The sequence below is a fragment of the Anomaloglossus baeobatrachus genome, chromosome 5 (genome assembly GCF_048569485.1).
Source record: "Anomaloglossus baeobatrachus isolate aAnoBae1 chromosome 5, aAnoBae1.hap1, whole genome shotgun sequence".
NCBI lineage: Eukaryota > Metazoa > Chordata > Amphibia > Anura > Aromobatidae > Anomaloglossus > Anomaloglossus baeobatrachus.
Genome location: NC_134357.1, coordinates 60,833,447 through 60,857,182, shown reverse-complemented (window position 1 = coordinate 60,857,182; position 23,736 = coordinate 60,833,447). Strand labels below are relative to the sequence as shown.

The window sequence follows — 23,736 nt, the reverse complement described above, 5'->3', positions numbered from 1 at the left end:
CCTTGGGACACTGTGTCCAGCCCTTGACCACGTCAGGGGGAAAAGGATAGCGTGTATCTTTAAGCCGTTTGGAAAAACGCTTATCTGGATAAGCGTGGTGTTTCTGGATTGAGTCTCTAAAGTCAGAATGGTCCAGAAAAGTGCTTAATTTACGCTTGGGATACCTGAAATGGAATTTCTCCTGCTGTGAAGCTGCCTCCTCCGCAGGAGGAGTTGGTGGAGAAATATCTAACATCTTATTGATGGATGCTATAAGATCATTCACTATGGCGTCACCATCCGGGGTATCTAGATTGAGAGCGGCCCCAGCATCAGACTCCTGATCAGTTACATCCGCCTCATCACACAGAGTCGTCCCGCTGGGACCCTGACCAGTGTGATGAAGTTGAGGGTCGCTCATAGCGAGCCCGCTTAGGTTGTCTGGGACTGTCGTCCGAGTCAGAGCCGTCACCCTGGGGTGCATGTGACACCCCCGGAGCTAGGAAGTGGTCCAGCTGAGGGGGACAAGGGGGCAATGAATCCACAGTGCCCATGGTCTGAGTTACTGGTCTAGACTGCAATGTTTCAAGAATTTTAGACATAGTCATAGACAATCTGTCAGCAAAAGCTGCAAACTCCGTCCCTGTCACCTGGACAGCATTCACAGGTGGTTCTCCCTGGGTCACCTCTAGCAGCGGCCCCGGCTGAGCAATTGCCACAGGGGCCGAGCACTGCACACAATGGGGGTCAGTGGAACCTGCCGGTAGATTAGCCCCACATGCGGTACAAGCAGCATATAAAGTCCGTGCCTTGGCACTTTTGCTTTTTGCGGACGACATGCTGTTGTCTCCTTGAGAAATCTAAGGAGGGTATATAGCAGAAAAAACACCAGCGACTGTACAGTGTAAAGTATTGCCAGCACAAAATACAAGTACACTATGGCACAAGTGGGGGAGAGCCCTTGAGGGCTGCTTACCGCCCGCTGAAAAGCGGGTGTGAGGTCGTAGAATCCCTTGTCTGAGTCTCCCCGTCTCCCCTCTGCAGCTCAGCGTGCAGGCAGGAATGGCTGCCGGCGTCCTGTGAAGAGGGGCGGACCGTGGGCGTCACAAACAAAAGTGCGGGAAACTGCGTCCCACTGTGCCTAGTGTGAGGGCTGGAGTATGTAAAACAGACTCCAGCTCTTAGCGCTGCTGGTCTGTACAGCGTCCCGCCCTCCTCCTGACTGGCAGGTCTGGGGGCGGGAACGATACGAACTAGGCCGCAAAAGCCGGGGACTGTAGTAATCTAGCGCGGCCGTCATATATGCACGGCCAGCGCGGAAGTCCCCGGCGCACCACAAATCCCAGCCGCGACGCAGTAAAAACTGACCCCCGTGGCCGGATCGGCCGATCGTACTAAGTCACCTCACTCAGCAGAGCTGTAGTGAGTAACGGCACAAGCGCAGCAGCGCTGTTTACCCCCGGCGCACTAACACACCCAGCAATGCTGCGGTGTGCGTGCGATAAGCACGGGGACACGGAGTACCTTGATGGAGCAGGGTCCTGTCCCTGAGGAAACTCCGCTCCGTATCCAGCAGATCCTCCAGGGGCTGTGGATGGAGCACGGCCTCAGTGCCCGGAGACCGGTAAAGTCCCACTTCACCCAGAGCCCTAATGGGGATGGGGAAGGAATCAGCATGTGGGCTCCAGCCTCCGTACCCGCAATGGGTACCTCAACCTTAACAAACACCGCCGACATAAAGTGGGGTGAGAAGGGAGCATGCTGGGGGCCCTCGTATGGGCCCTCTTTTCTTCCATCCGACATAGTCAGCAGCTGCTGCTGACTAAACAGTGGAGCTATGCGTGGATGTCTGGCCTCCTTCGCACAAAGCATAAAACTGAGGAGCCCGTGATCCCACGGGGGGGTGTATAGCCAGAAGGGGAGGGGCCTTACACTTTTAAGTGTAGTACTTTGTGTGGCCTCCGGAGGCAGTAGCTATACACCCAATTGTCTGGGTCTCCCAATTAGGAGCGACAAAGAAATTATTTTTTGGCTACATAATAGATGAAAACTATAGAAGATCCTATCTGATTTATTAGTACGGGCGTTACTACTGGGCTGCAATATGGCTCGGTGCACTACACGTAACTAGAAAAGCCTTTCCTAGGTGCAGGTATAATGCCAAGCAGCCAGCCCCCTCCTAGGAGTGATGTGGCCGTTCATCACCTGCTGTATGTGATTACCCTCATCAGTAAGTTTGCATTTCTGGGAATTTTCTACACATCTGATCCCACTTTGAGATTGGAAATGACGTCACGAGCGCAGAATCCAGATTTCAACCAAAGTCACTGATCTGCTCATTTCATCCCCCAAAAAGAAGAAGATTTCTGGAAAACACTCAAAATGTCAAATGCCGTATCTTTCAGATTATAAGACGCACTTTTACTCCCAAAAAATTGTGAAGCTAAATGAGGGGTGCGTCTTATAACGTCTTATAATGTAGCTTACCAGGTAATGGCGAGGGGTAGCCGGAGGCAGGGGCAATGCTGCAGGCACTGTGCTGGAGGCCACTGTGCTGAGGGGCGGTGAGGCAGGGGCTATCCTTAGGTTGGTGGTGCGGCTTCAAATAATGGCGCCCGGAATCAGCGTGTGTGCAGATGGAGCTCTCCGCTCAAGATCTCATATGCGCACATGCCGCCTACAGCCCAGCAGCAGACATTAAGAAAATGGCGCCTGGAGGTGGCGCGTGCACAGATGAGATATTGGCTTGTCACTGAGCCAATAGCTCAATCTGCGCACATGCAGATTCCGGGCGCCATTATTTGACGTCGCACTGCCGACCTAAGGATGGCCCCTGCCTCACCGCCCCCCAGCACAGCAGTGTACAACACAACAGCCCCCAGCACCTAAGCATGGCCCTGCCTCACCTCGTCGCTTGCAGCACAACAGCCCCCAGCACCCAAACATGGCCCTGACTCACCTCGTCATCCGCAGCACAACAGCCCCCAGCACCCAAACATGGCCCTGACTCACATAGTCATCTGCAGCAAAACAGCCCCCAGCACCTAAGCATGGCCCTGCCACACCTAGTCATCTGCAGCAAAACAGCCCCCAGCACCTAAGCATGGCCCTGCCTCACCTCGTCATCCGCAGCACAACAGCCCCCAGCACCCAAACATGGCCCTGACTCACATAGTCGCCCCCAGCCCCTAAGCATGGCCCTGCCTCACCTCGTCATCCGCAGCAAAACAGCCCACAGCACCTAAGCATGGCCCTGCCTCACCTAGTCATCCGCAGCAAAACAGCCCCCAGCACCCAAACATGGCCCTGACTCACCTCGTCGCCCCCAGCACCTAAGCATGGCCCTGCCTCACCTAGTCGCCCGAAGCACAACAGCCCCCAGCACCTAAGCATGGCCTTGCCTAACCTCGTCGTCCGCAGCACAACAGCCCCCAGCACCTAAGCATGGCCCTGCCTCACCTCGTCGCCCGCAGCACAACAGCCCCCAGCACCTAAGCATGGCCCTGCCTCACCTCATCGCTCGCAGCACAACAGCCCCCAGCACCCAAGCATGGCCCTGCCTCACCTCATCGCCCGCAGCACAACAGCCCCCAGCGCAGTTCACAGTAGTTTATGGATCTTGCATACCTCATGCTGCCCGCAGCGAGCATCTGGGACACCGGCCACACCATCGCCCTTGCTCCATGCTCCACCACTGCCCCTGCCGCCTGTGACCCCACTCAACTACCGCTGCTGCAACTCTCCGGTAAGACACCACCAGATTAGAAAACAGACCCCATTTTTTTCCCCCTCTAAATTTGGGGTGTGTCTTATCATCCGGTGAGTCTTAAAAACCAAAAAATACGGTAAATGTGCCGGCTTCCACGATGTTTCATCTGTGTTTGTGTCACTTGTGATTTCCATAATTCCTATAACAACATCATCATCTACATATGATTAGTCTGCGTCTTGCAGTGGGTCGTACCTGGAGTAGAGGTGCACCAGCAGCCCCAGGGGGGTCCCGGCCTGGAGGTTCTTTGAGGTGTGGTCTCTCTTATGAGCTTTTTCATTATACATGAGAAGGAAGGCATCGATTTCAGAAGAGGTCAGAGATGGAAGACTTGCCAGGTTGGCCACCGTGGGGAGGTCCCGAGACTCCAGCCCCCATTGTTCAGCATAAGAAACCTCCAAGGGGAGAGAATAGAATTAATGATAGAACAAAAAGACCCAGAAAGTGGATTATACAGAAAAATGTCCATGCTTGAATGTACATGAAATGCTCAATTTTAGCGCAATTAAAGGTATTGTAAGGGGCTGGAAAACAATTGGTTAATAAATTACTTTTTCCAGAAACTGACTTTTGTGGATGGCGTCCGATATATTTGCGGAGAACACCGGGGTGTAAAAGAACCCCGGATTATCACATGACTGTTTATTTCAGGAAACAAATATAATAAAACTAAGTTTAAATTAGTGGCTTTATATGAAAAGTAATCGCTATATGTAATTTAATGATGGGCTAAGGGGGTGAGCCTATTCAGAAACAGTCTAGATAGGGGTATGCAACTACAAAACACATTACACAGATGGGGTGGGGGGGCCTGATCGGGTAGAGAGGGGCCGAGGTTAATTAGGGGATCAAAGATGGGGGTGTATTAAGTTTTTTAGGAGTGGAATGATGTGCCACCAAACTTTTCTTCCCGAGTCTTGAGATAAGTCATTAGTGTAGAAGGTCCTATAGAAATCATTAGTGTAGAAGGTCCTATAGAAATCATTAGTGTAGAAGGTCCTATAGAAATCATTAGTGTAGAAGGTCCTATAGAAATCATTAGTGTAGAAGGTCCTACAGAAATCATTAGTGTAGAAGGTCCTACAGAAATCATTAGTGTAGAAGGTCCTACAGAAATCATTAGTGTAGAAGGTCCTACAGAAATCATTAGTGTAGAAGGTCCTACAGAAATCATTAGTGTAGAAGGTCCTATAGAAATCATCAGTGTAGAAGGTCCTATAGAAATCATCAGTGTAGAAGGTCCTATAGAAATCATCAGTGTAGAAGGTCCTACAGAAATCATTAGTGTAGAAGGTCCTATAGAAAAAGACTGGCGGCACTTCCTAACTTTCTAATGTGAACAGGTGCAAACCAAGCATGAAACATAGTAACAAAAAAGAGACATCTGCCCTCTGTAGTGCTAAGATATATGTAACAATGAATATAGACATGCAATACTGTATGGTAAAACATGTCAAAATTAAGACACTTGGTACACAACAAAGGCCTGTTTTATTTGAGCCCAACAGCCAACGACAAGGCAACCTCTTATTGTTGGCTCCCTATCAAACTAATGACTCTCTTTGGGGTAAAAAAAACTTGCAATTGATGGGCGGATAGGAAACTGCTAATGCTGAATTAAAATCTCCTGAGGCTGAGAAGCAGGAGTGCTCACAACCATCAGGCTTTTTCTTATATTACAGGGTCATACCTTCTGATTGAGCCCTCCTGCTCTTCAGCCTCAGGCGATTTTAATTCTTCATTTTTAGGTTTCTGTCCGCTCATAATTTGTAGGTTTTTTAACCCAAAAGAGATACATCAGTTTGACAGAGTCCCAACAATAAGGCCAGGTGCGCACGTTGCGTTTTTTCTTGCATTTTAAACTGCACTGTGTCAATGACAAAATTAATGTGTTTTGCTTCCCAAGTAAAGTATGAAAAAAAGAAAAAAAAAAAAAAAAACAGAAATCCTATCCACACGTTGATTTTTTTTTTCGGCAACGTTTTGTTTGACAAATAGTTGTCAAAATTGTTACGAAAAAAAAAGCAGCGTGTTCATTCTTTTTGCGCTTTGGTCACGTTTTGTCAAAATTGAAATGAATGAGGTGTGTCAAAACGCAAACCAAAATGTTAGCTGTGTTTTCGCACTGCGTTTTGGCTTAGTTTTGGATGCATTTTTGTCAACAAAAACACAGGTCACCAACTTTTTGCCATTCTCTCTCTGCCTCATACTCCCCGATCACCGGCGCGGCTGTCACACGGCTCCTGCGGCCTCTTCTGTTTCTGAAAATGCCGGTCGCTCATTAGGCTCATTTCATATTCACTGCTTCCCCCGCCCACCAGCGCCTATGACTGGTTGCAGTCCGACACGCCCCCACGCTGAGTGACAGCTGACTGTAACCAATCACAGGTACTGGTGGGCGGGTCTATATCATATAGTAAAATAAATTAAAAAAAACAAAAAACCACAGCAGTGTGCGGTCCCCCAATTTTGATACCCAGCCAAAATAAAGCCTCACAGCTGGGGGCTGGTATTCTCAGGCTGGGGAGACCCACGTTATTGGGAGCTCCCCAGCCTAAAAATAATCAGCCAGCAGCCGCCCGGAATTCCCGCAGCCATTAGATGCGACAGTCCTGGGACTTTACTCAGCTCATCCCGATTGACCTGGTGCAATCGGGGTAATAAGGAGTTAATGGCAACTCATAGCTGCCACTAGTCCTAGGTTAATCATGGCAGACGTCTATGAGACATCCCCTCATCAGTAATCTGTAAGTGAAAGTAAATAAACACAAACACCGAAAAATCTTTTATTTGAAATAAAAGACAAAAAAGCCCCCTCTTTCACCACTTTATTAACCCCAAAAAAAACACCCCTCCAGCCAGGTCCGACGTAATCCACACGAGGTCTCACGACGCTTCCAGCACTGCTACATCTGACACTCACAGCGAGCGCCATAAAATAAGACTGCCCGCTGTGAGCTCCACGCAGCAAGTGAAGTGAGTCGCACTATCAGTGGTGACATCACATTACTCAGGTTATCCACTGCCACAGCTGGAGTCCTACACCTTTGACAGCAAATCACCCGAGTGACTGAAGTGAGCCGTGCGATCAGCGGTGCCGTCACTCAGGTGATTTCCATTCACAGCATGAGTCCTCCACCTGTGACAGCAAATCAGGCCACTACACAGACAGAACAGCGTGAGGAGAATGAACTCGGGGGAACCTCTGACGCCACAACTGCAAGCCCCGCACTACTACCTGAGTTCATTCTCATTGCGGGGCTCTGTCTCTGTCTGCGTGTAGTCATGCTCTATGGTGCTCGCTGTGACAGGACAGGGATGTAGCAGAGCTGAATCGCAGTGGGACCTCGTGTGGATTACTTTGGACCTGCAGGGTGTCGTGGGGTAAATAGAGTGGTGAAACAGCGTACTTTTTGTATTTTATTTCAAATAAAGATATACATCCCCAAAATGCTTTATTTACTTTCACTTACATATTAGTGATGGGGGCGGGGTTTCATATACGACTGCCATCACTAGTCTAGGACTTAGTGGCTGCTGTGGGCCGCCATTAATGCCTTATTTCCCCCATTGCCACCACACCAGGGCAACGGGAAGAGCCATGCCCAGTACCAGAATTGGCGCAACTTATGGATGCGCCACTTCTGGGGCGGCTGTGAGCTGCTATTATTAGGCTGGAAAGGGCCAAATAACGATGGGCCTTCCCAGCCTAATAATATTAGCCTTCAGTGGTCTGCTGCACCTTGGCTGGTTTTAGAAAAATGGGGGGGACCCCATGTCTTTTTTTTTTTTTTTTTTTTTTTTTTTTTTAATAAACCAAATAATTAAGAGAAGAAAAAAAAAATGTGGGATCCCCTCTATTTTTCATAACAAGCCAAGGTACAGCAGACAGCTGAGGGTTGCAGCCTACAGCTGCTACTGTTGCTGTGCTGGATATGAAAAATGCGGGGGGACCCCCACGTCATTTTTTTACCAAAACAAAAATTTAAAAAACAGCTGTCCAAGCTAGCTATCCCTCTATCAAGCTATTCTGTTATTAATTTCTATCTATTCTACCTGTTCTTTCTTAATATCTATTCTATATGTTCTATCTATTCTAGCTATCAATTATCCCATATTTTATTTCTCCTTTAAAAAATGCACAGACAAAAACGCATCGAATGTGTTTTTACCGCCTTTTTTTTTGTCACAGTATTTACAGTTGTCAAGTCGGCCAGAGGGTGCATTTTGTTTTTTTGTCAAATCAAGAACGTAGCGGACATACCCTAAGAGATCGCCTTGGCATTGGCTGTTGGGCTTACATACAACTGGCCATTTTTGTGTGCTAAGTATCTCAATTTGTACATGTTTTCCATAGCAGTATGACAGGTCTTTATTCCTATATTCATTGTTATACATATCTTAACACTACAGAGGACAACTGTCTGTTGCTTGTGTAGCAGGTGACTGATAGGACTAATCGCCTTACCTGGAGTAATTTTTTGGCCAATTCAAGGAACTGAACCTTTGATTTAATTTCTTCCAAATGACCTTTAAGCTTTGGTAATAAGTCTTTTACATCGGATCCTACAGAAAATAAAATACTTAGAGGTACGATATGCCCAAGGGGTACAATCCAAGAAGCTCACTTAAGTATACATTAAAGGATCCACCAGTCTCCCCAAAACTGGTAGATCAGCAAATATTCATCTAATGTATGTGACACCCTTAAAGGAATTACTTTCCTCTTCATAAATGGATATTGTTGGCTAGAGCTTGTAAATACAATCATTAAATATACTGTTTATTATAATGTGCAGCCGTTCTTAATTATTAAATTAAAACCCCATTTTGTTTACAGCTTGTTGTCAAGGAGACCGACCACCGCTGCGGTCCTACTTGTAAGCACTGCCATGAAGATGACTGGGATGAAGAGGTAACAGATACTGGCCAGCCGCAAAACAAAGCTTACATACAAGCTTAGTAGAAAAGAGAGTGTGCAGGTTCTGCGCATGTTTTGCTGTCTAGCAGTGGTGGTCGGTTTCCAAGGCAACGGGCTGTAAACAAAATAAATGTAAGCTGAAAATGTAAATAAGCATTCAAATTCTTGTAGTTACAAGCACGATTCATCTATGGAGAGCGGAATAACCTTTTTACTTTTAGTGATGGCCGGGTGTCTTTCACTTTGTGGACGCCTCTTGACCACAGACAAGGACACATCTATATCTGGGAATGGACTGGACAGTTATTTGAACCTTTGCAAGTTAGGTCTCGGCCACCTCCGGCAGTCCTGTAGACAATGAATGGAGCGGTGACATGCACAGGTCGGCCTGGCTTTGTACTAAAGAGGCACGTCAGACCCATTTCTCCGGAGCAATGAATGCCCCAGTGGCTGGATTTCTCCAGCGATCAGCACAATATCACAGTGATGGCGAACCTGTGGCACTCCAGCTGTTGCAAAACTACAATTCCCATCATGTCTTCACAGCCAAAGCTTTTGCTTTGAATGGCCAGGCATGATGGGAATTGTAGTTTTGCAACAGCTGGAGTGCCACAGGTTCGCCATCACTGACCTAGTCTATGGATGGGGAATTGTATGCAAGGATGGGAATATCCACGGGCAGCACGAATCACAGACCGGCTCCATTATTGCAGCCACGTATGTTTTACTCAAACACTGTGGTCCTTAAGAGAACAATATTTTAAAACGGTAAACAGGGACTAATCACAAATAGGGGTATACTGCTAGAGTCTCCGAATGTTACCTTCGGACTGACAGGTCTCTCCCTACACATGCAGAAACAGACAAGTGGAGCCCCGTCAGCCCAGGAGAGTGGGGTGGGGAGACATCACGGGGGTCCGTCCTCTGACCAGTGATCATAGTCCCCTCAGATGTTCTCTCTGATACACCACAACATTTCAGAATAATCAAACATGACGCGAGTAACACAGTCGGTCTGTGATTTAGGCTTCCCATAGTTTGGTTGATGGTTCCCTTTAAGGGGAAAATGTCAGTGGATTCATGCTGCCCAAACTTCAGGGAGCATAAATCAGAGTCGGCCGTTTAAGAGAAAACATAGAAAGTTGCGGACGAGTACGATATGAGTACATTAGAATAGTCTGGCTCCTGCCCCTGATTGACAGGTCTCCTCCCCATGTACACACAAGGGAGAAAGCTGTCAATCACCTAAAGCCATGCAGAGGGAAAGTCGGCTTCGAACCAATCTCTTCTATTCCCATGGCCTCTGGTCAAAGTGTTCCACATACCTGGCTGCAATCACACAGCCAGACTCCGATTCATGATGACCGCTGATTGGGCACCAAGAATCAACGGACAAGTTCCCCCCTGCAATGATGAGAGACAGGGAGACCAACAGAGAGACCGGGAGGGAGACCGACAGAGAGACCGGGAGGGAGACCGACAGAGAGACCGGGAGGGAGACCGACAGAGAGACCGGGAGGGAGACCGACAGAGAGACCGGGAGGGAGACCGACAGAGAGACCGGGAGGGAGACCGACAGAGAGACCGGGAGGGAGACCGACAGAGAGACCGGGAGGGAGACCGACAGAGAGACCGGGAGGGAGACCGACAGAGAGACCGGGAGGGAGACCGACAGAGAGACCGGGAGGGAGACCGACAGAGAGACCGGGAGGGAGACCGACAGAGAGACCGGGAGGGAGACCGACAGAGAGACCGGGAGGGAGACCGACAGAGAGACCGGGAGGGAGACCGACAGAGAGACCGGGAGGGAGACCGACAGAGAGACCGGGAGGGAGACCGACAGAGAGACCGGGAGGGAGACCGACAGAGAGACCGGGAGGGAGACCGACAGAGAGACCGGGAGGGAGACCGACAGAGAGACCGGGAGGGAGACCGACAGAGAGACCGGGAGGGAGACCGACAGAGAGACCGGGAGGGAGACCGACAGAGAGACCGGGAGGGAGACCGACAGAGAGACCGGGAGGGAGACCGACAGAGAGACCGGGAGGGAGACCGACAGAGAGACCGGGAGGGAGACCGACAGAGAGACCGGGAGGGAGACCGACAGAGAGACCGGGAGGGAGACCGACAGAGAGACCGGGAGGGAGACCGACAGAGAGACCGGGAGGGAGACCGACAGAGAGACCGGGAGGGAGACCGACAGAGAGACCGGGAGGGAGACCGACAGAGAGACCGGGAGGGAGACCGACAGAGAGACCGGGAGGGAGACCGACAGAGAGACCGGGAGGGAGACCGACAGAGAGACCGGGAGGGAGACCGACAGAGAGACCGGGAGGGAGACCGACAGAGAGACCGGGAGGGAGACCGACAGAGAGACCGGGAGGGAGACCGACAGAGAGACCGGGAGGGAGACCGACAGAGAGACCGGGAGGGAGACCGACAGAGAGACCGGGAGGGAGACCGACAGAGAGACCGGGAGGGAGACCGACAGAGAGACCGGGAGGGAGACCGACAGAGAGACCGGGAGGGAGACCGACAGAGAGACCGGGAGGGAGACCGACAGAGAGACCGGGAGGGAGACCGACAGAGAGACCGGGAGGGAGACCGACAGAGAGACCGGGAGGGAGACCGACAGAGAGACCGGGAGGGAGACCGACAGAGAGACCGGGAGGGAGACCGACAGAGAGACCGGGAGGGAGACCGACAGAGAGACCGGGAGGGAGACCGACAGAGAGACCGGGAGGGAGACCGACAGAGAGACCGGGAGGGAGACCGACAGAGAGACCGGGAGGGAGACCGACAGAGAGACCGGGAGGGAGACCGACAGAGAGACCGGGAGGGAGACCGACAGAGAGACCGGGAGGGAGACCGACAGAGAGACCGGGAGGGAGACCGACAGAGAGACCGGGAGACAGACAGAGAGACCGGGAGACAGACAGAGAGACCGGGAGACAGACAGAGAGACCGGGAGACAGACAGAGAGAATGAGAGGGAACTGAATTTTACACCCGTCGTGGGCATGCCCAGAAATAAAAAATGGATCCGTTGCCTGATTCCGGCTTTATTCGGATAATGAAGGATCCGTCTCCTTTCGTTTTTTCGCCGGTTACAAAAAACATTGCTTGGGACGTTTCTTCCGGCGACCGCAAACAAAAGTTTGGGATCTGTTTTATCCGTAATACGCCTGATGGCAAAAAACAGATGTGTGAAAGAGGCCTTAACCACAAAGTATAAGGGACAGGAGCTCTAAAATTTCAGGACATGATGGACTTGGGCACCATATGCAATCACCATACTGGCACACTGAGCAGAGCTGGGCGACAGTAAGTTGGATTATCTTGGGTGCCACATAAGCTGTAAGATTTCTACAAGATATTGGACATGACTGGTGGCAAACGCCAAGGCCAGCGACCGGCTTTAGTGCTCATATGTGGTAGACTACACATCATCAGTACAGTGACTGGCGGGAAACTGGATTGGCACAGAGGATTTTAACAGGTAAGTAATTATTTTAACCCAAATTTGCCACGATCATGTGCAATCTTTCACTTTCACACTTTTTCCAATAATAACCCGCCCTCCACCGAATCCATTGGATGTTTTCCAGTCTCCGCACCTCTTATCCGCGGCCCCATGTCCAGACTCGCCGGTGTGATTTACCTTTACTCCTTTTCCCCTTCAGCATTAGATTCTGGTAAAGCTTCACCGTTTTCCGGTAATTTTTGGTCTCAATCATCAGCTGCTGCTCCAGTTCCTGCAGAAGAGAGAAATAAAATCCCATTTACAATATGGTTTATATATTTATCCATCATTGTCGTCCTTTCTTAATTGACCCCAAGTGTTATCCCTGGGCAGAATATTCATCGCATAGGATGAAAGTTCCCACAGGATCTAATCCTGGAGGCAATTACATTTTTACATCAGCGAGTCAGGACCACAAGTGACTTCTGCCGCTGAAGTGCTACACGAGGGAAAAGTGCTAAATATGGGGTTGTAAATGGCGCTAACAAGTCATCTGTACCTGTGAAAAACGCCATTATAACCGGAGGCAGCTGATAATTACAATCCAACTGATGAGAAGACACTGACTGCCCATAAGGGCTTCTATCAGATCCTCCAGACAACTGCTCCTTATATTAAAACGAAGGGAAGGACTTTGCGTTCCTACTTTATACAGTGCATGTTCCTGCCTTAAAGGGGTTGTCCAGACTAATGATACCGATGTCATCAATATCAGATATCATGCCGAGCGGGCAGCTAGTCGCTCCGGTGGAGGCTGAAGAGGATTCTACCGACAACTGCAGATCAGCTAGTATTCTTCTGAATGATAAGTTAATACCTTAAAGAGAACCTGTCACCGGATGTTCATAATACTTACCCAACGGTTGGGGCGGAGCAGGGGGTCGGATGGGCGTCTACTTTCTCCGGGTCCCGCGCCCCCTCTTTCGGACATCTTTGTGCTGCTTCTGAAGCTAGTGTGGATGACGCGTTCTACGTCATCTACATGAGGCGGCGTGAAGGTCCCGCGCAGGCGCACTACAATATTCAGGTCAGATCAAAGTGCACTGCACAAGTCCTCAATGTCGGCTAGTGTAGATGACGTAGAACGTGTCATCCACACTAGCTTCAGAAGGAGCACAAAGATGGCCGAAAGAGGAGGTGCGGGACCCGGAGAAAGGAGTCACCCATCCGACCGTTTGCTCCATACCGACCGTTAGGTAACTATTATGAACATTCGGTGACAGGTTTCCTTTGAAGAAGTTGTCCACTACTTTTACATTTATGGTCTATCCTTAGGATAGTTCATCAATGTCTGATCGCCCGGGGCAGGACACCCAGCACACTCGGCGATCAACAGTTCAGAGCCAGCGGTAGGCAGATGTAAACGCTCAGTTCCGGAGCTGCCCAGTCTTCTGGTAGTGGCCACGGCCGAAAACTGCACATCTGCCTCCCATTCAGATGAATAAATAGTAAGCAGATATGCAGTACCCGGCTGCGACCGCTATCAAAAGATGAGGAAGCTCTGGAACGGAGCACCTACTACCGCCACCAGGACCGAGAACAGCTGATCGGCGGGACTGTCGGGTGTCGCGCCTCGGCCTATCAGACACTGATGACCTATCCTAAGAGTAGTAGATAAATATCCACCAGTTTATTGAAAGCACTCAGGATACAGAAAAAATAAATTTTGACCTTCTGGGTCTTAAGGCCCCTTTACACACTGAGACTTTCTAGCGATCCCACCAGCGATCCCAACCTGGCCGGGATCGGTACAAAGTATCTGGTGAGCTGTCAAACAGGCAAACCTGGCCAACGACGCAACAGCGATCCGGACCTGCAGAACGACCTAGCTAGTCTTTGGGGACGTTGTAAAGCAGCTTTTTGAAAGGGAAGTCGCTAACGAAGTCGCTGTAAAGTCCTTTTACACACTGAGACTTTGCTGCACAGCGGGAAACAAAGGACCAAAGAATGGTCCTGAACGATTTGTAGCGATCAGCAACTTCACAGCAGGGGCCAGGTCGCTGATGTGTTTCACACACTGCAATGTCGCTGGGGAGGTCGCTATTACGTCATAAAACCGGTGACGTTACAGCAATGTCGTTTGCGATGTTGCAGTGTGTAAAGGGGCCTTAAGTCATACAGTCGCTGTTGAACAAAAGAACAAAAACTAAAATATTGTGCTATGCTACATACCCATCAAGCATAAAATAAACAATGAAATGGCATGTTGTAAGGATAGGACATCAATATAAAAAGTAGTGGCCAAACTCTTCAACTCTGGACAACCCCTTTAAGGAACCTATAAACCTTGGATAAAATCTGGCCAAACCCACAGAGTCCAGTATCATGCATCAGTATCAGTATGGGGTGGTCTTGACTCTTCAACAGAGGGCAGATGTGGGGGAGGGGTGCATGATAAGGCATCAAACTTAGCTTTTAACATAGCGGATCCTTTGGTCCCATGAAAGAAGAGGCGTCATTAGTTTATTCTTCCCTCCCTACGGTAACATGCTCAGTCCAGTAGAAGTTGACCGTGTAGAAGAAGGAGCCAGACACCTTTCAAAAACTAACAATTACAATAAAAATAACTACCGTATTTTTCGGACTATAAGACGCACTTTTTTCCCCCCAAATGTTGGGGGAAAGTGGGGGTTGCATCTTATGGTCTCAATGTGGCTGCGGGGAATGAGGGTGCTGCGGTGGAGCGGGTCATCGGGGCACGAGCAGGTTGCAGCAGCGCCTGCCGTGACCACGTGGGCCCGCTCATTTCATATGCACGCCCATCCTCCCGCCCATCATCTCTCAGCACTGAAGCCAGGGCAGACAGGTGGGCGGGGTGATGGGCGGGATGATGAGCAGGGGGTGCGCGCATAATTAACAGCCGGCCCGCATGATCGCCCCTGGCAACTACAGCCTGGAGTGATCATGTGCGGCTGTATTCACTGCTCCCGTGCATCATCATCAGTGCGGGGGGGCAGTGAGTCAGTACACTCACTCATCACCGTGTGTGGAGCCGTCCCCCTGCAGCATCGCGATGTCTTCCTGTCTGTGCCGGTCAGCTGATCTGTGTAGAGAGCGGTGAGCACAGCGATGACGTCATCGCTGTGCGCGCCGCTAGTATCCACACAGACCAGCTGACCGGCACAGACAGGAAGACATCGCGATGCTGCAGATAACGTGACGGCTCCACTCAGCGGCACTGCAGCTGAAACCGAGAGGAAGATGATCGGTGCTGCAGGGAGTGAGGGAAGGCGAGTATAAACGTTTATTTTTTTTTTTCTGTGCCATAGGATACAGGCCATATACTAGGATGGGGGCATTTTAGGAGCAGGATGGATGGGGGTATATGAGCAGGATGGATGGGGGTATATGAGCAGGATGGATGGGGGTATATGAGCAGGATGGATGGGGGTATATGAGCAGGATGGATGGGGGTATATGAGCAGGATGGATGGGGGTATATGAGCAGGATGGATGGGGGTATATGAGCAGGATGGATGGGGGTATATGAGCAGGATGGATGGGGGTATATGAGCAGGATGGATGGGGGTATATGAGCAGGATGGATGGGGGTATATGAGCAGGATGGATGGGGGTATATGAGCAGGATGGATGGGGGTATATGAGCAGGATGGATGGGGGTATATGAGCAGGATGGGGATATATGAGCAGGATGGGGATATATGAGCAGGATGGGGATATATGAGCAGGATGGGGGTATATGAGCAGGATGGGGATATATGAGCAGGATGGGGGTATATGAGCAGGATGGGGGTATATGAGCAGGATGGATGGGGGTATATAGCAGGATGGGGTATATGAGCAGGATCATATACAAGGCAGGAGGATAGTTACCAGAATGGGGTACCTTAGTAGAGAATTTGGGGACATTACCCCCATAACAGTGTCAGGAGCAGATTCTTGCCCCATAAGTGTGTCATGACCACATTTTTTGGTTAAAATTTTATTTTCCTCCTCTAAAACCAGGGTGCGTCTTATGGTCAGGTGCGTCTTATAGTCCGAAAAATACGGTAAAGGGCTAAAGGGCAATACTCAGAGAGCAGTCAGCGGACCCACTAATATGTATGAGAAACTATGTACACTCTTCCAATGGGTGTTAGGGAAGAAAAGGATGGGGCATGTTCAGTTTCAATTCCTTTATCCTGCCAGAAGAGTATAGCATTAGCTTACTACTCTCCCCTGATTGTAAGCATATGCACCCTCAGCTGAACCGAGCATGCATGTATATGGAGGAGTCAGGAGTGAGAGCGGACAGTTGATCAGCCAACATTTACATAAAAATCTTTACTTTATGATGCATTTGTGTTAGATTTATTTTTTAAATCTATAGTTTTTGCAGTGATTTAAAAACAAAAAAAAAAAAAAAGAGCAGAAGACTTAAGAGCTGCCCTTAGTCAAACACAGATTTCAGAAATCTCACACACATGCTTCCTATGATTACCAAATCCTGCCAACCATTACAGCAGGAACATCTCTGCGTCATGCATTTCAACAAAAACCCTTGGCAAGTAGATTTTAAAAAAAAAAAAAAAAAAAAAACCAAAAACATTCATGGGTCCATTCCATTTAAAGAGTGAAAAACTACTGGAATCTGTCACCAGGTTTTTGCTCCCCCATCTGAGAGCAGCATAACGTAGGGGCAGAGACCCCGATTCCAGCGATGTGTCACTTACTGAGCCGTTTGCTGTCATTCTGATAAAATCATTGTTTTCTCTGCTGTGGATCTAGCAGTTATACAGAGTTCATGAATACGCTGGACTAACTGGCAGCACACCAAGTAGTCCTGTAGTGATAATCTCCTAGTGATTACACAGTGATTTTATCAAAACTACACTAAAGCAGCGCAGTAAGTGACACATCACTGGAATCAGGATCTCTGCCCATACGTTATGCTGCTCTCAGATTAGGTGGCAAAAAGATTGGTGACAGATTCTCTTTAATTTTCTATTTCATATATAAATAGTACATGTGAAAATAAGAAACTATATGAGACATCTTATCAGACAAATCTGCTTCATCCTCCTCCTCCTGGACTGAGGATTCATTCTCAATTCATGGGTAAAATGTGTCTGCTAAAAAAAAAAAAAAATAAATAATAAAATATGACTAATTATCAGACGATGTGTATTTTATTTATTATTTTTTTTAAGCAAAGATTGGCTGGCATCGCTGACATTATCAGATTGGTAGTCTGAACTCCATCTCTGGAGTCATCACTGACAGCTGCCTTCACATTCCCTTATGCTTTAGGCTGTATTCACATGTGGCGTTTTTGCTGCATTTTCTGCACCAAAATTTGATTCTCTTGGAAGAAAAAGAAAAAAAATAAATCTGTGTTTTCGCTGTGTCGTTTGCCTACAGTACACATCTAAATAAATTTACTTTCATTCACTACAAAAGCAACAAAAATGAAACAAAACATAAAATAAAAACGCAGTTGTGTTGTTGGCCTCTCTCATTCCTTTCAATGAGCCACCGTAGAGCGCCAACCACAGAGCCACCCTAGAGCGCCAACCACAGAGCCACCCTAGAGCGCCAACCACAGAGCCACCCTAGAGCGCCAACCACAGAGCCACCCTAGAGCGCCAACCACAGAGCCACCCTAGAGCGCCAACCACAGAGCCACCCTAGAGCGCCAACCACAGAGCCACCCTAGAGCGCCAACCACAGAGCCACCCTAGAGCGCCAACCACAGAGCCACCCTAGAGCGCCAACCACAGAGCCACCCTAGAGCGCCAACCACAGAGCCACCCTAGAGCGCCAACCACAGAGCCACCCTAGAGCGCCAACCACAGAGCCACCCTAGAGCGCCAACCACAGAGCCACCCTAGAGCGCCAACCACAGAGCCACCCTAGAGCGCCAACCACAGAGCCACCCTAGAGCGCCAACCACAGAGCCACCCTAGAGCGCCAACCACAGAGCCACCCTAGAGTGCTAACCACAGGGCCACCCTAGAGTGCTAACCACAGAGCCACTGTGCCGCCCAGTTTTCCATTCAGTTAGGAAAAAAAAGCAAGTGTGCGTGTGCGATTTCTGGAACCTCATAGCTTTTGCTGGTCCTGTAAAAAGCAGCTTTTTATTTGCATTTATTTGCATAAAACCAATGCAGCAAAAAAGCAACGTGGTCAGACGTTTTTTGACTGACCGCCGGGCGGGTGCAACGCAGAATGTAACGTTTTTTGAGCAGCGCAATCCGTAGGATTTCACTGCGCATGCGCTCTCTGGCTCTCTGTACACGTAACCAGGATACACATCGGGTTACTAAGCAATGCGTTTTGGTTAGTTACATGGTATTTACACTGGTTACGGGTGCAGGGAGCAAGCGCTAAGCGGTGTACGCTGGTAACCAAGATAAATATCGGGTGACCAAGCAAAAAAGAGAATTTTGTTTACTTACCGTAAATTCTTTTTCTTATAGTTCCGTATTGGGAGACCCAGACATTGGGTGTATAGCTTCTGCCTCCGGAGGACACACAAAGTACTACACTCAAAAGTGTAGCTCCTCCCTCTGAGCTTATACACCCCCTGGAGAACCAGATCTAGCCAGTTTAGTGCAAAAGCTGAAGGAGAATAGCCACCCACAAGTAAAAACAGAGCAAGAACCGGAACAACCGGAGCTTCTGTCTACGACAACAGTCGGTGATAACACGCGGAACAAGAAACTGCCAACAGGCAACAGGGAGGGTGCTGGGTCTCCCAATACGGAACTATAAGAAAAAGAATTTACGGTAAGTAAACAAAATTCTCTTTTTCTTTATCGTTCCTATGGGAGACCCAGACATTGGGACGTCTCAAAGCAGTCCATGGGTGGGAATAAACAGAAAAACTGAGAAGTAGGCGGAGCCTAACTTCACAAGTGGGCGACAGCCGCCTGAAGGATGCGTCTGCCCAAGCTCGCATCTGCCGAAGCATGAGCATGCACTTGGTAGTGCTTTAAAAAGGTATGCAGGCTAGTCCAAGTGGCAGCCTGACAGACTTGCTGAGCCGTAGCCTGGTGCCTGAAAGCCCAAGAGGCACCGACAGCTCTGGTCGAGTGTGCCTTGATCCCCGGCGGGGGAGGCACCTGAGAACACTGGTAGGCATCCGAAATGGTTGACCTAATCCAACGGGCTAAGGTCGGCTTAGAAGCAGAAAGGCCCTTACGCCGACCTGTGGTTAGCACAAAAAGAGAGGTGCACCGCCTAAGAGCAGCGGTGCGAGACACATAGATCCGGAGCGCCCGCACCAGATCAAGAGTATGCAACGCTTTTTCAAAGCGATGAACAGGAGCCGGACAAAAGGAAGGTAGGGTAATGTCCTGGTTAAGGTGGAAAGGAGAAACCACCTTAGGGAGAAAGTCCGGAGTCGGACGGAGAACCACCTTGTCTTGATGAAAAACCAAAAAAGGTGACTCCGAAGAGAGCGCAGCTAAATCAGAGACTCTCCTGAGGGAAGTTATGGCCACTAGAAAGACCACTTTCTGTGAAAGACGAAACAAAGAAACCTCCCTAAGAGGCTCAAAGGGGGGTTTCTGCAAAACCGTGAGAACCAAATTGAGGTCCCAGGGATCCAAGGGCCGCCGGTAAGGCGGGATGATGTGAGACGCACCTTGCATGAAGGTGCGGACCTGAGCCAGCCGGGCGATACGCCGCTGGAACAGAACTGACAAAGCTGAGACTTATCCCTTGAGAGAGTTGAGGGACAGTCCAAGTTGCAGACAGGACTGTAGAAAAGACAGAAGGGTCGGCAAGGAAAAAGGCCAAGGAGAATGCCCGGAAGAGCGACACCAGGACAGCCATGCCGTCAATCTCAGAGCCGCAGAATTCTGGCGGAAAAACGGACCTTGTGAGAGAAGGTCTGGACGGTCCGGAACATGCCACGGCACCTCTACGGACAGATGGAGCAGGTCTGGATACCAAGCTCGCCTGGGCCAGTCCGGGGCAATGAGGATGACCCGACGGCCCTCCATTCTGATCTTGCGCAGGACTCTGGGAAAGAGCTAGAGGGGGAAACACGTAGGACAGATGAAACTGGGACCAGTCTTGAACCAGAGCGTCCACTGCAAAGGCCTGAGGATCGTGGGAGCGAGCCACGTAAACCGGAACCTTGTTGTTGTGACGGGATGCCATTAGGTCCACTTCCGGAGTGCCCCACTTGCGGCAGATTGACTGAAACACTGCCGGATGCAGGGACCACTCGCCGCTGTCCACGGTTTGACGGCTGAGATAATCTGCTTCCCAGTTTTCCACGCCTGGGATGTGGACTGCGGATATGGTGGACTTCGAGTCCTCCGTCCTTTGAAGGATGCGTTGAACCTCCAACATTGCCAGGCGGCTGCGTGTCCCGCCTTGGTGATTGATGTAGGCAACCGCTGTCGCGTTGTCTGACTGGACTCGGATGTGCTTGCCCGCCAACAGGTGGTGAAAGGCTAGGAGAGCTAGAAACACAGCTCTGGTTTCCAGCACATTGATCGAGAGGGCTGACTCGGACGGAGTCCAAGTGCCCTGCGCTCGGTGGTGGAGACATACCGCTCCCCAGCCGGATAGACTGGCATCCGTGGTGAGGATCACCCAGGACGGGGCCAGGAAGGAGCGCCCCTGAGACAGAGAGAGGGGCTGAAGCCACCACTGAAGAGAGCTCCTGGTCTGTGGCGACAGAGCCACTAGCCTGTGCAAGGAGGAAGGCCGCTTGTCCCAACAGCGGAGAATGTCCAGCTGCAGAGGACGCAGATGGAACTGGGCAAAGGGAACAGCCTCCATTGACGCCACCATCTGACCCAGCACCTGCATCAGGTGCCTGATGGAAAAACGGTGGGACCTCAGCAGAGAGCGCACCGCCAGTTGGAGGGACTGCTGTTTGACTAAGGGCAGCTTCACAAGTGCCGGCAGAGTTTCGAACTGCATCCTTAGGTACGTGAGCCTCTGGGTCGGAGTCAGAGTGGATTTGGGCAGATTGACAAGCCACCCGAATTGGGCTAGAGTGGCGAGAGTGAGCGAGACACTCCGCTGACAGTCTGCGCTGGATGAAGCCTTGACCAGAAGGTCGTCCAGGTAAGGAATCACTGCCAACCCCTGGAGGTGCAGAACCGCAACCACTGCTGCCATGACCTTGGTGAATACCCGAGGGGTCGTGGCTAACCCGAAGGGGAGAGCCACGAATTGGAAATGTTCCTCTCCGATTGCAAAACGTAGCCAACGCTGGTGTGACACTGCAATTGGCACATGTAGATAGGCATCTCTGATGTCGATGGATGCCAGGAAATCCCCTTGGGTCATTGAGGCAATGACTGACCGCAGAGACTCCATGCGAAAATGCCGCACCTGAACATGCTTGTTGAGAAGCTTGAGATCCAGGATGGGCCGGAAGGAACCGTCCTTTTTGGGGACTAGGAAGAAATTTGAGTAGAAACCTCTGAACCGTTCCCGGGCGAGAACCGGTACAATTACTCCGTTGGCCTGCAAGGATGCCACGGCCTGAGAGAAGGCGGCGGCCTTGGAGCAGGGGGGAGTTGACAGAAAAAAATCTGTTTGGCGGGCTGGAAGAGAATTCTATCCTGTAGCCGTGGGAGATGATATCCCGCACCCACTGATCGGAGACGTGTTGAAACCACACGTCGCCAAAGTGGGAGAGCCTGCCACCGACTAAGGACGTTGCTGGCACGGACAGATAGTCAAGAGGAGGCTGCCTTAGTGGCAGCAGCTCCTGCGGTCTTCTGTGGACGTGCTTTTGTGCGCCAGCTGGATTTTTGGTCCTTGGCTGAGTTAGTGGACGAGGCCGAGGGCTTAGAGGACGACCAGTTGGAGGAACGAAAGGAACGAAACCTCGACTGATTCCTACCCTGGACAGGTTTCCTGGGTTTGGTTTGTGGCATGGAAGTACTCTTCCCGCCAGTAGCTTCCTTAATAATTTCATCCAGCTGTTCACCGAACAGCCTGGACCCAGCAAAAGGGAGTCCAGCAAGGAACTTCTTCTAGGAAGCATCTGCCTTCCACTCTCGAAGTCACAGGATCCTGCGGATAGCGAGGGAATTAGCCGAAGCCACCGCAGTGCGGTGAGAAGCTTCCAGCATGGCAGACATGGCATAGGATGAAAAAGCTGAAGCTTGGGAAGTTAAGGTAACCATTTCGGGCATAGATTCCCTGGCGAGGGAATGCATCCCCTCTAGAGAAGCAGAGATGGCTTTGAGAGCCCACACTGCTGCAAAAGTTGGGGAGAACGAGGCCCCTGCCGCCTCATATACAGATTTGGCCAGAAGGTCGACCTGGCGGTCAGTGGAATCCTTAAGAGAGGTGCCATCAGCCACTGACACAACGGTCCGGGCTGAGAGTCTAGACACCGGAGGGTCTACCTTTGCTGAATGAGCCCACTCCTTGACCACCTCAGGTGGAAAGGGAAAACGGTCATCAGAACCACGCTTTGGGAAGCGTTTGTCAGGACAGGCCCAAGGCTTGGTCACAGCGGCCTGAAAACTGGAGTGGTTAAAGAACACACTCTTTGTCCTCTTAGGCGAGGTAAACTGGTGCTTTTCTGCCAGAGAGGGTTGATCCTCTGATACTGGCGGATTGAGATCCAGCACAGAATTAATGGACGCAATCAAATCACTAACATCTGAGTCACTTTCGGACAGATCAATGGGGCACATGGAGTTAGCCTCCGAGCCCCCTGTAAAGGCATCCTCCTCGTCCCGCGAGTCAGCGTCTGAAACAGAGCCGCGGGACGAGGAAGGAGAGGGAGCCCTGCGTCTCCTTTTAGGAGGACGGGGTCTGGGACCAGATGAATCCTCTGTGAGCTCCGCTGAGAGAGCCCTAGCAGCAGAGGCACCCTGTGAAGGGGGCTGATGCATGCTCAGCAAAGTCCTGGACAGCTGTTCCATGGAATCGGCAAAAGACTGGGAGATAGACCTAGAAAAGGATTCTACCCAAGCTGGGGGTTCAGCCACAGGAGCCGGAGCAGCCTGAGAGACCACTGGGGGGGCAATTCCAGGCTGAGGCATCGTCAGGTTAGAGCAGGCATCACAATGTGGATAGGTGCTCGGTTCAGACAGTAGGAGCTTACATGCAGTGCATACTGAATACAGCTTTGCAGCCTTGCTCCTCGTGTGAGACATGCTGCTGAAGTGGGGGCTCTGCCAGAATGACCCCCAGAGAGTATATACAGAAGGTCCACAACCGGAGGTTGTGGCTTACCAGACCGCTGGAGCGGTTTGTGTGCCCTCCAGATCCCAAAGTCCGGACCCCCAAACACCTCAGCAGAGATGCTGCAGCCAGCGCTGATCGCAGGGAAGAATGCTGAGAAAATGGCGCCGGAGCGAAGAGAGGGGGCGGGACTCACTCTGAGAGCGGGATCTGGAGGGCCATAGAGACCTACAGGGGAGGAGACATATACTCAGTGAGAAGTGTCCCTCCCCTGTGCAGAACGGCCGCTGGGCGGAGCCGCACTGTCCCCCTGCATGACTGGCATGCGAGGGCAGTGAAACCGAAAGTAGGCCTCTGGCGAAGCCGGGGCCTAAATTTGAGCGGTGCGGCCGACGCGCAGGCACCATCGGCGCGGTTCTCAGGCGACAGC

At 50.5% G+C, this 23,736-nt stretch overlaps 1 protein-coding gene across 1 annotated transcript in view; it reads right to left on the bottom strand.

Moving 5' to 3' along the window:
• The window catches only part of KNDC1 (kinase non-catalytic C-lobe domain containing 1), a 218,366-nt gene that overhangs the window by 58,783 nt on the left and 135,847 nt on the right, over nt 1-23,736 (bottom strand). Inside the window, exons 18-20 of the mRNA XM_075348552.1 lie at nt 12,330-12,423; nt 8,217-8,314; nt 3,944-4,143 (exon numbers count right to left, since the gene is read on the bottom strand). Coding sequence (XP_075204667.1) covers nt 3,944-4,143; nt 8,217-8,314; nt 12,330-12,423 — 392 coding nt within the window. The remainder of the gene's footprint in view (nt 1-3,943; nt 4,144-8,216; nt 8,315-12,329; nt 12,424-23,736) is intronic.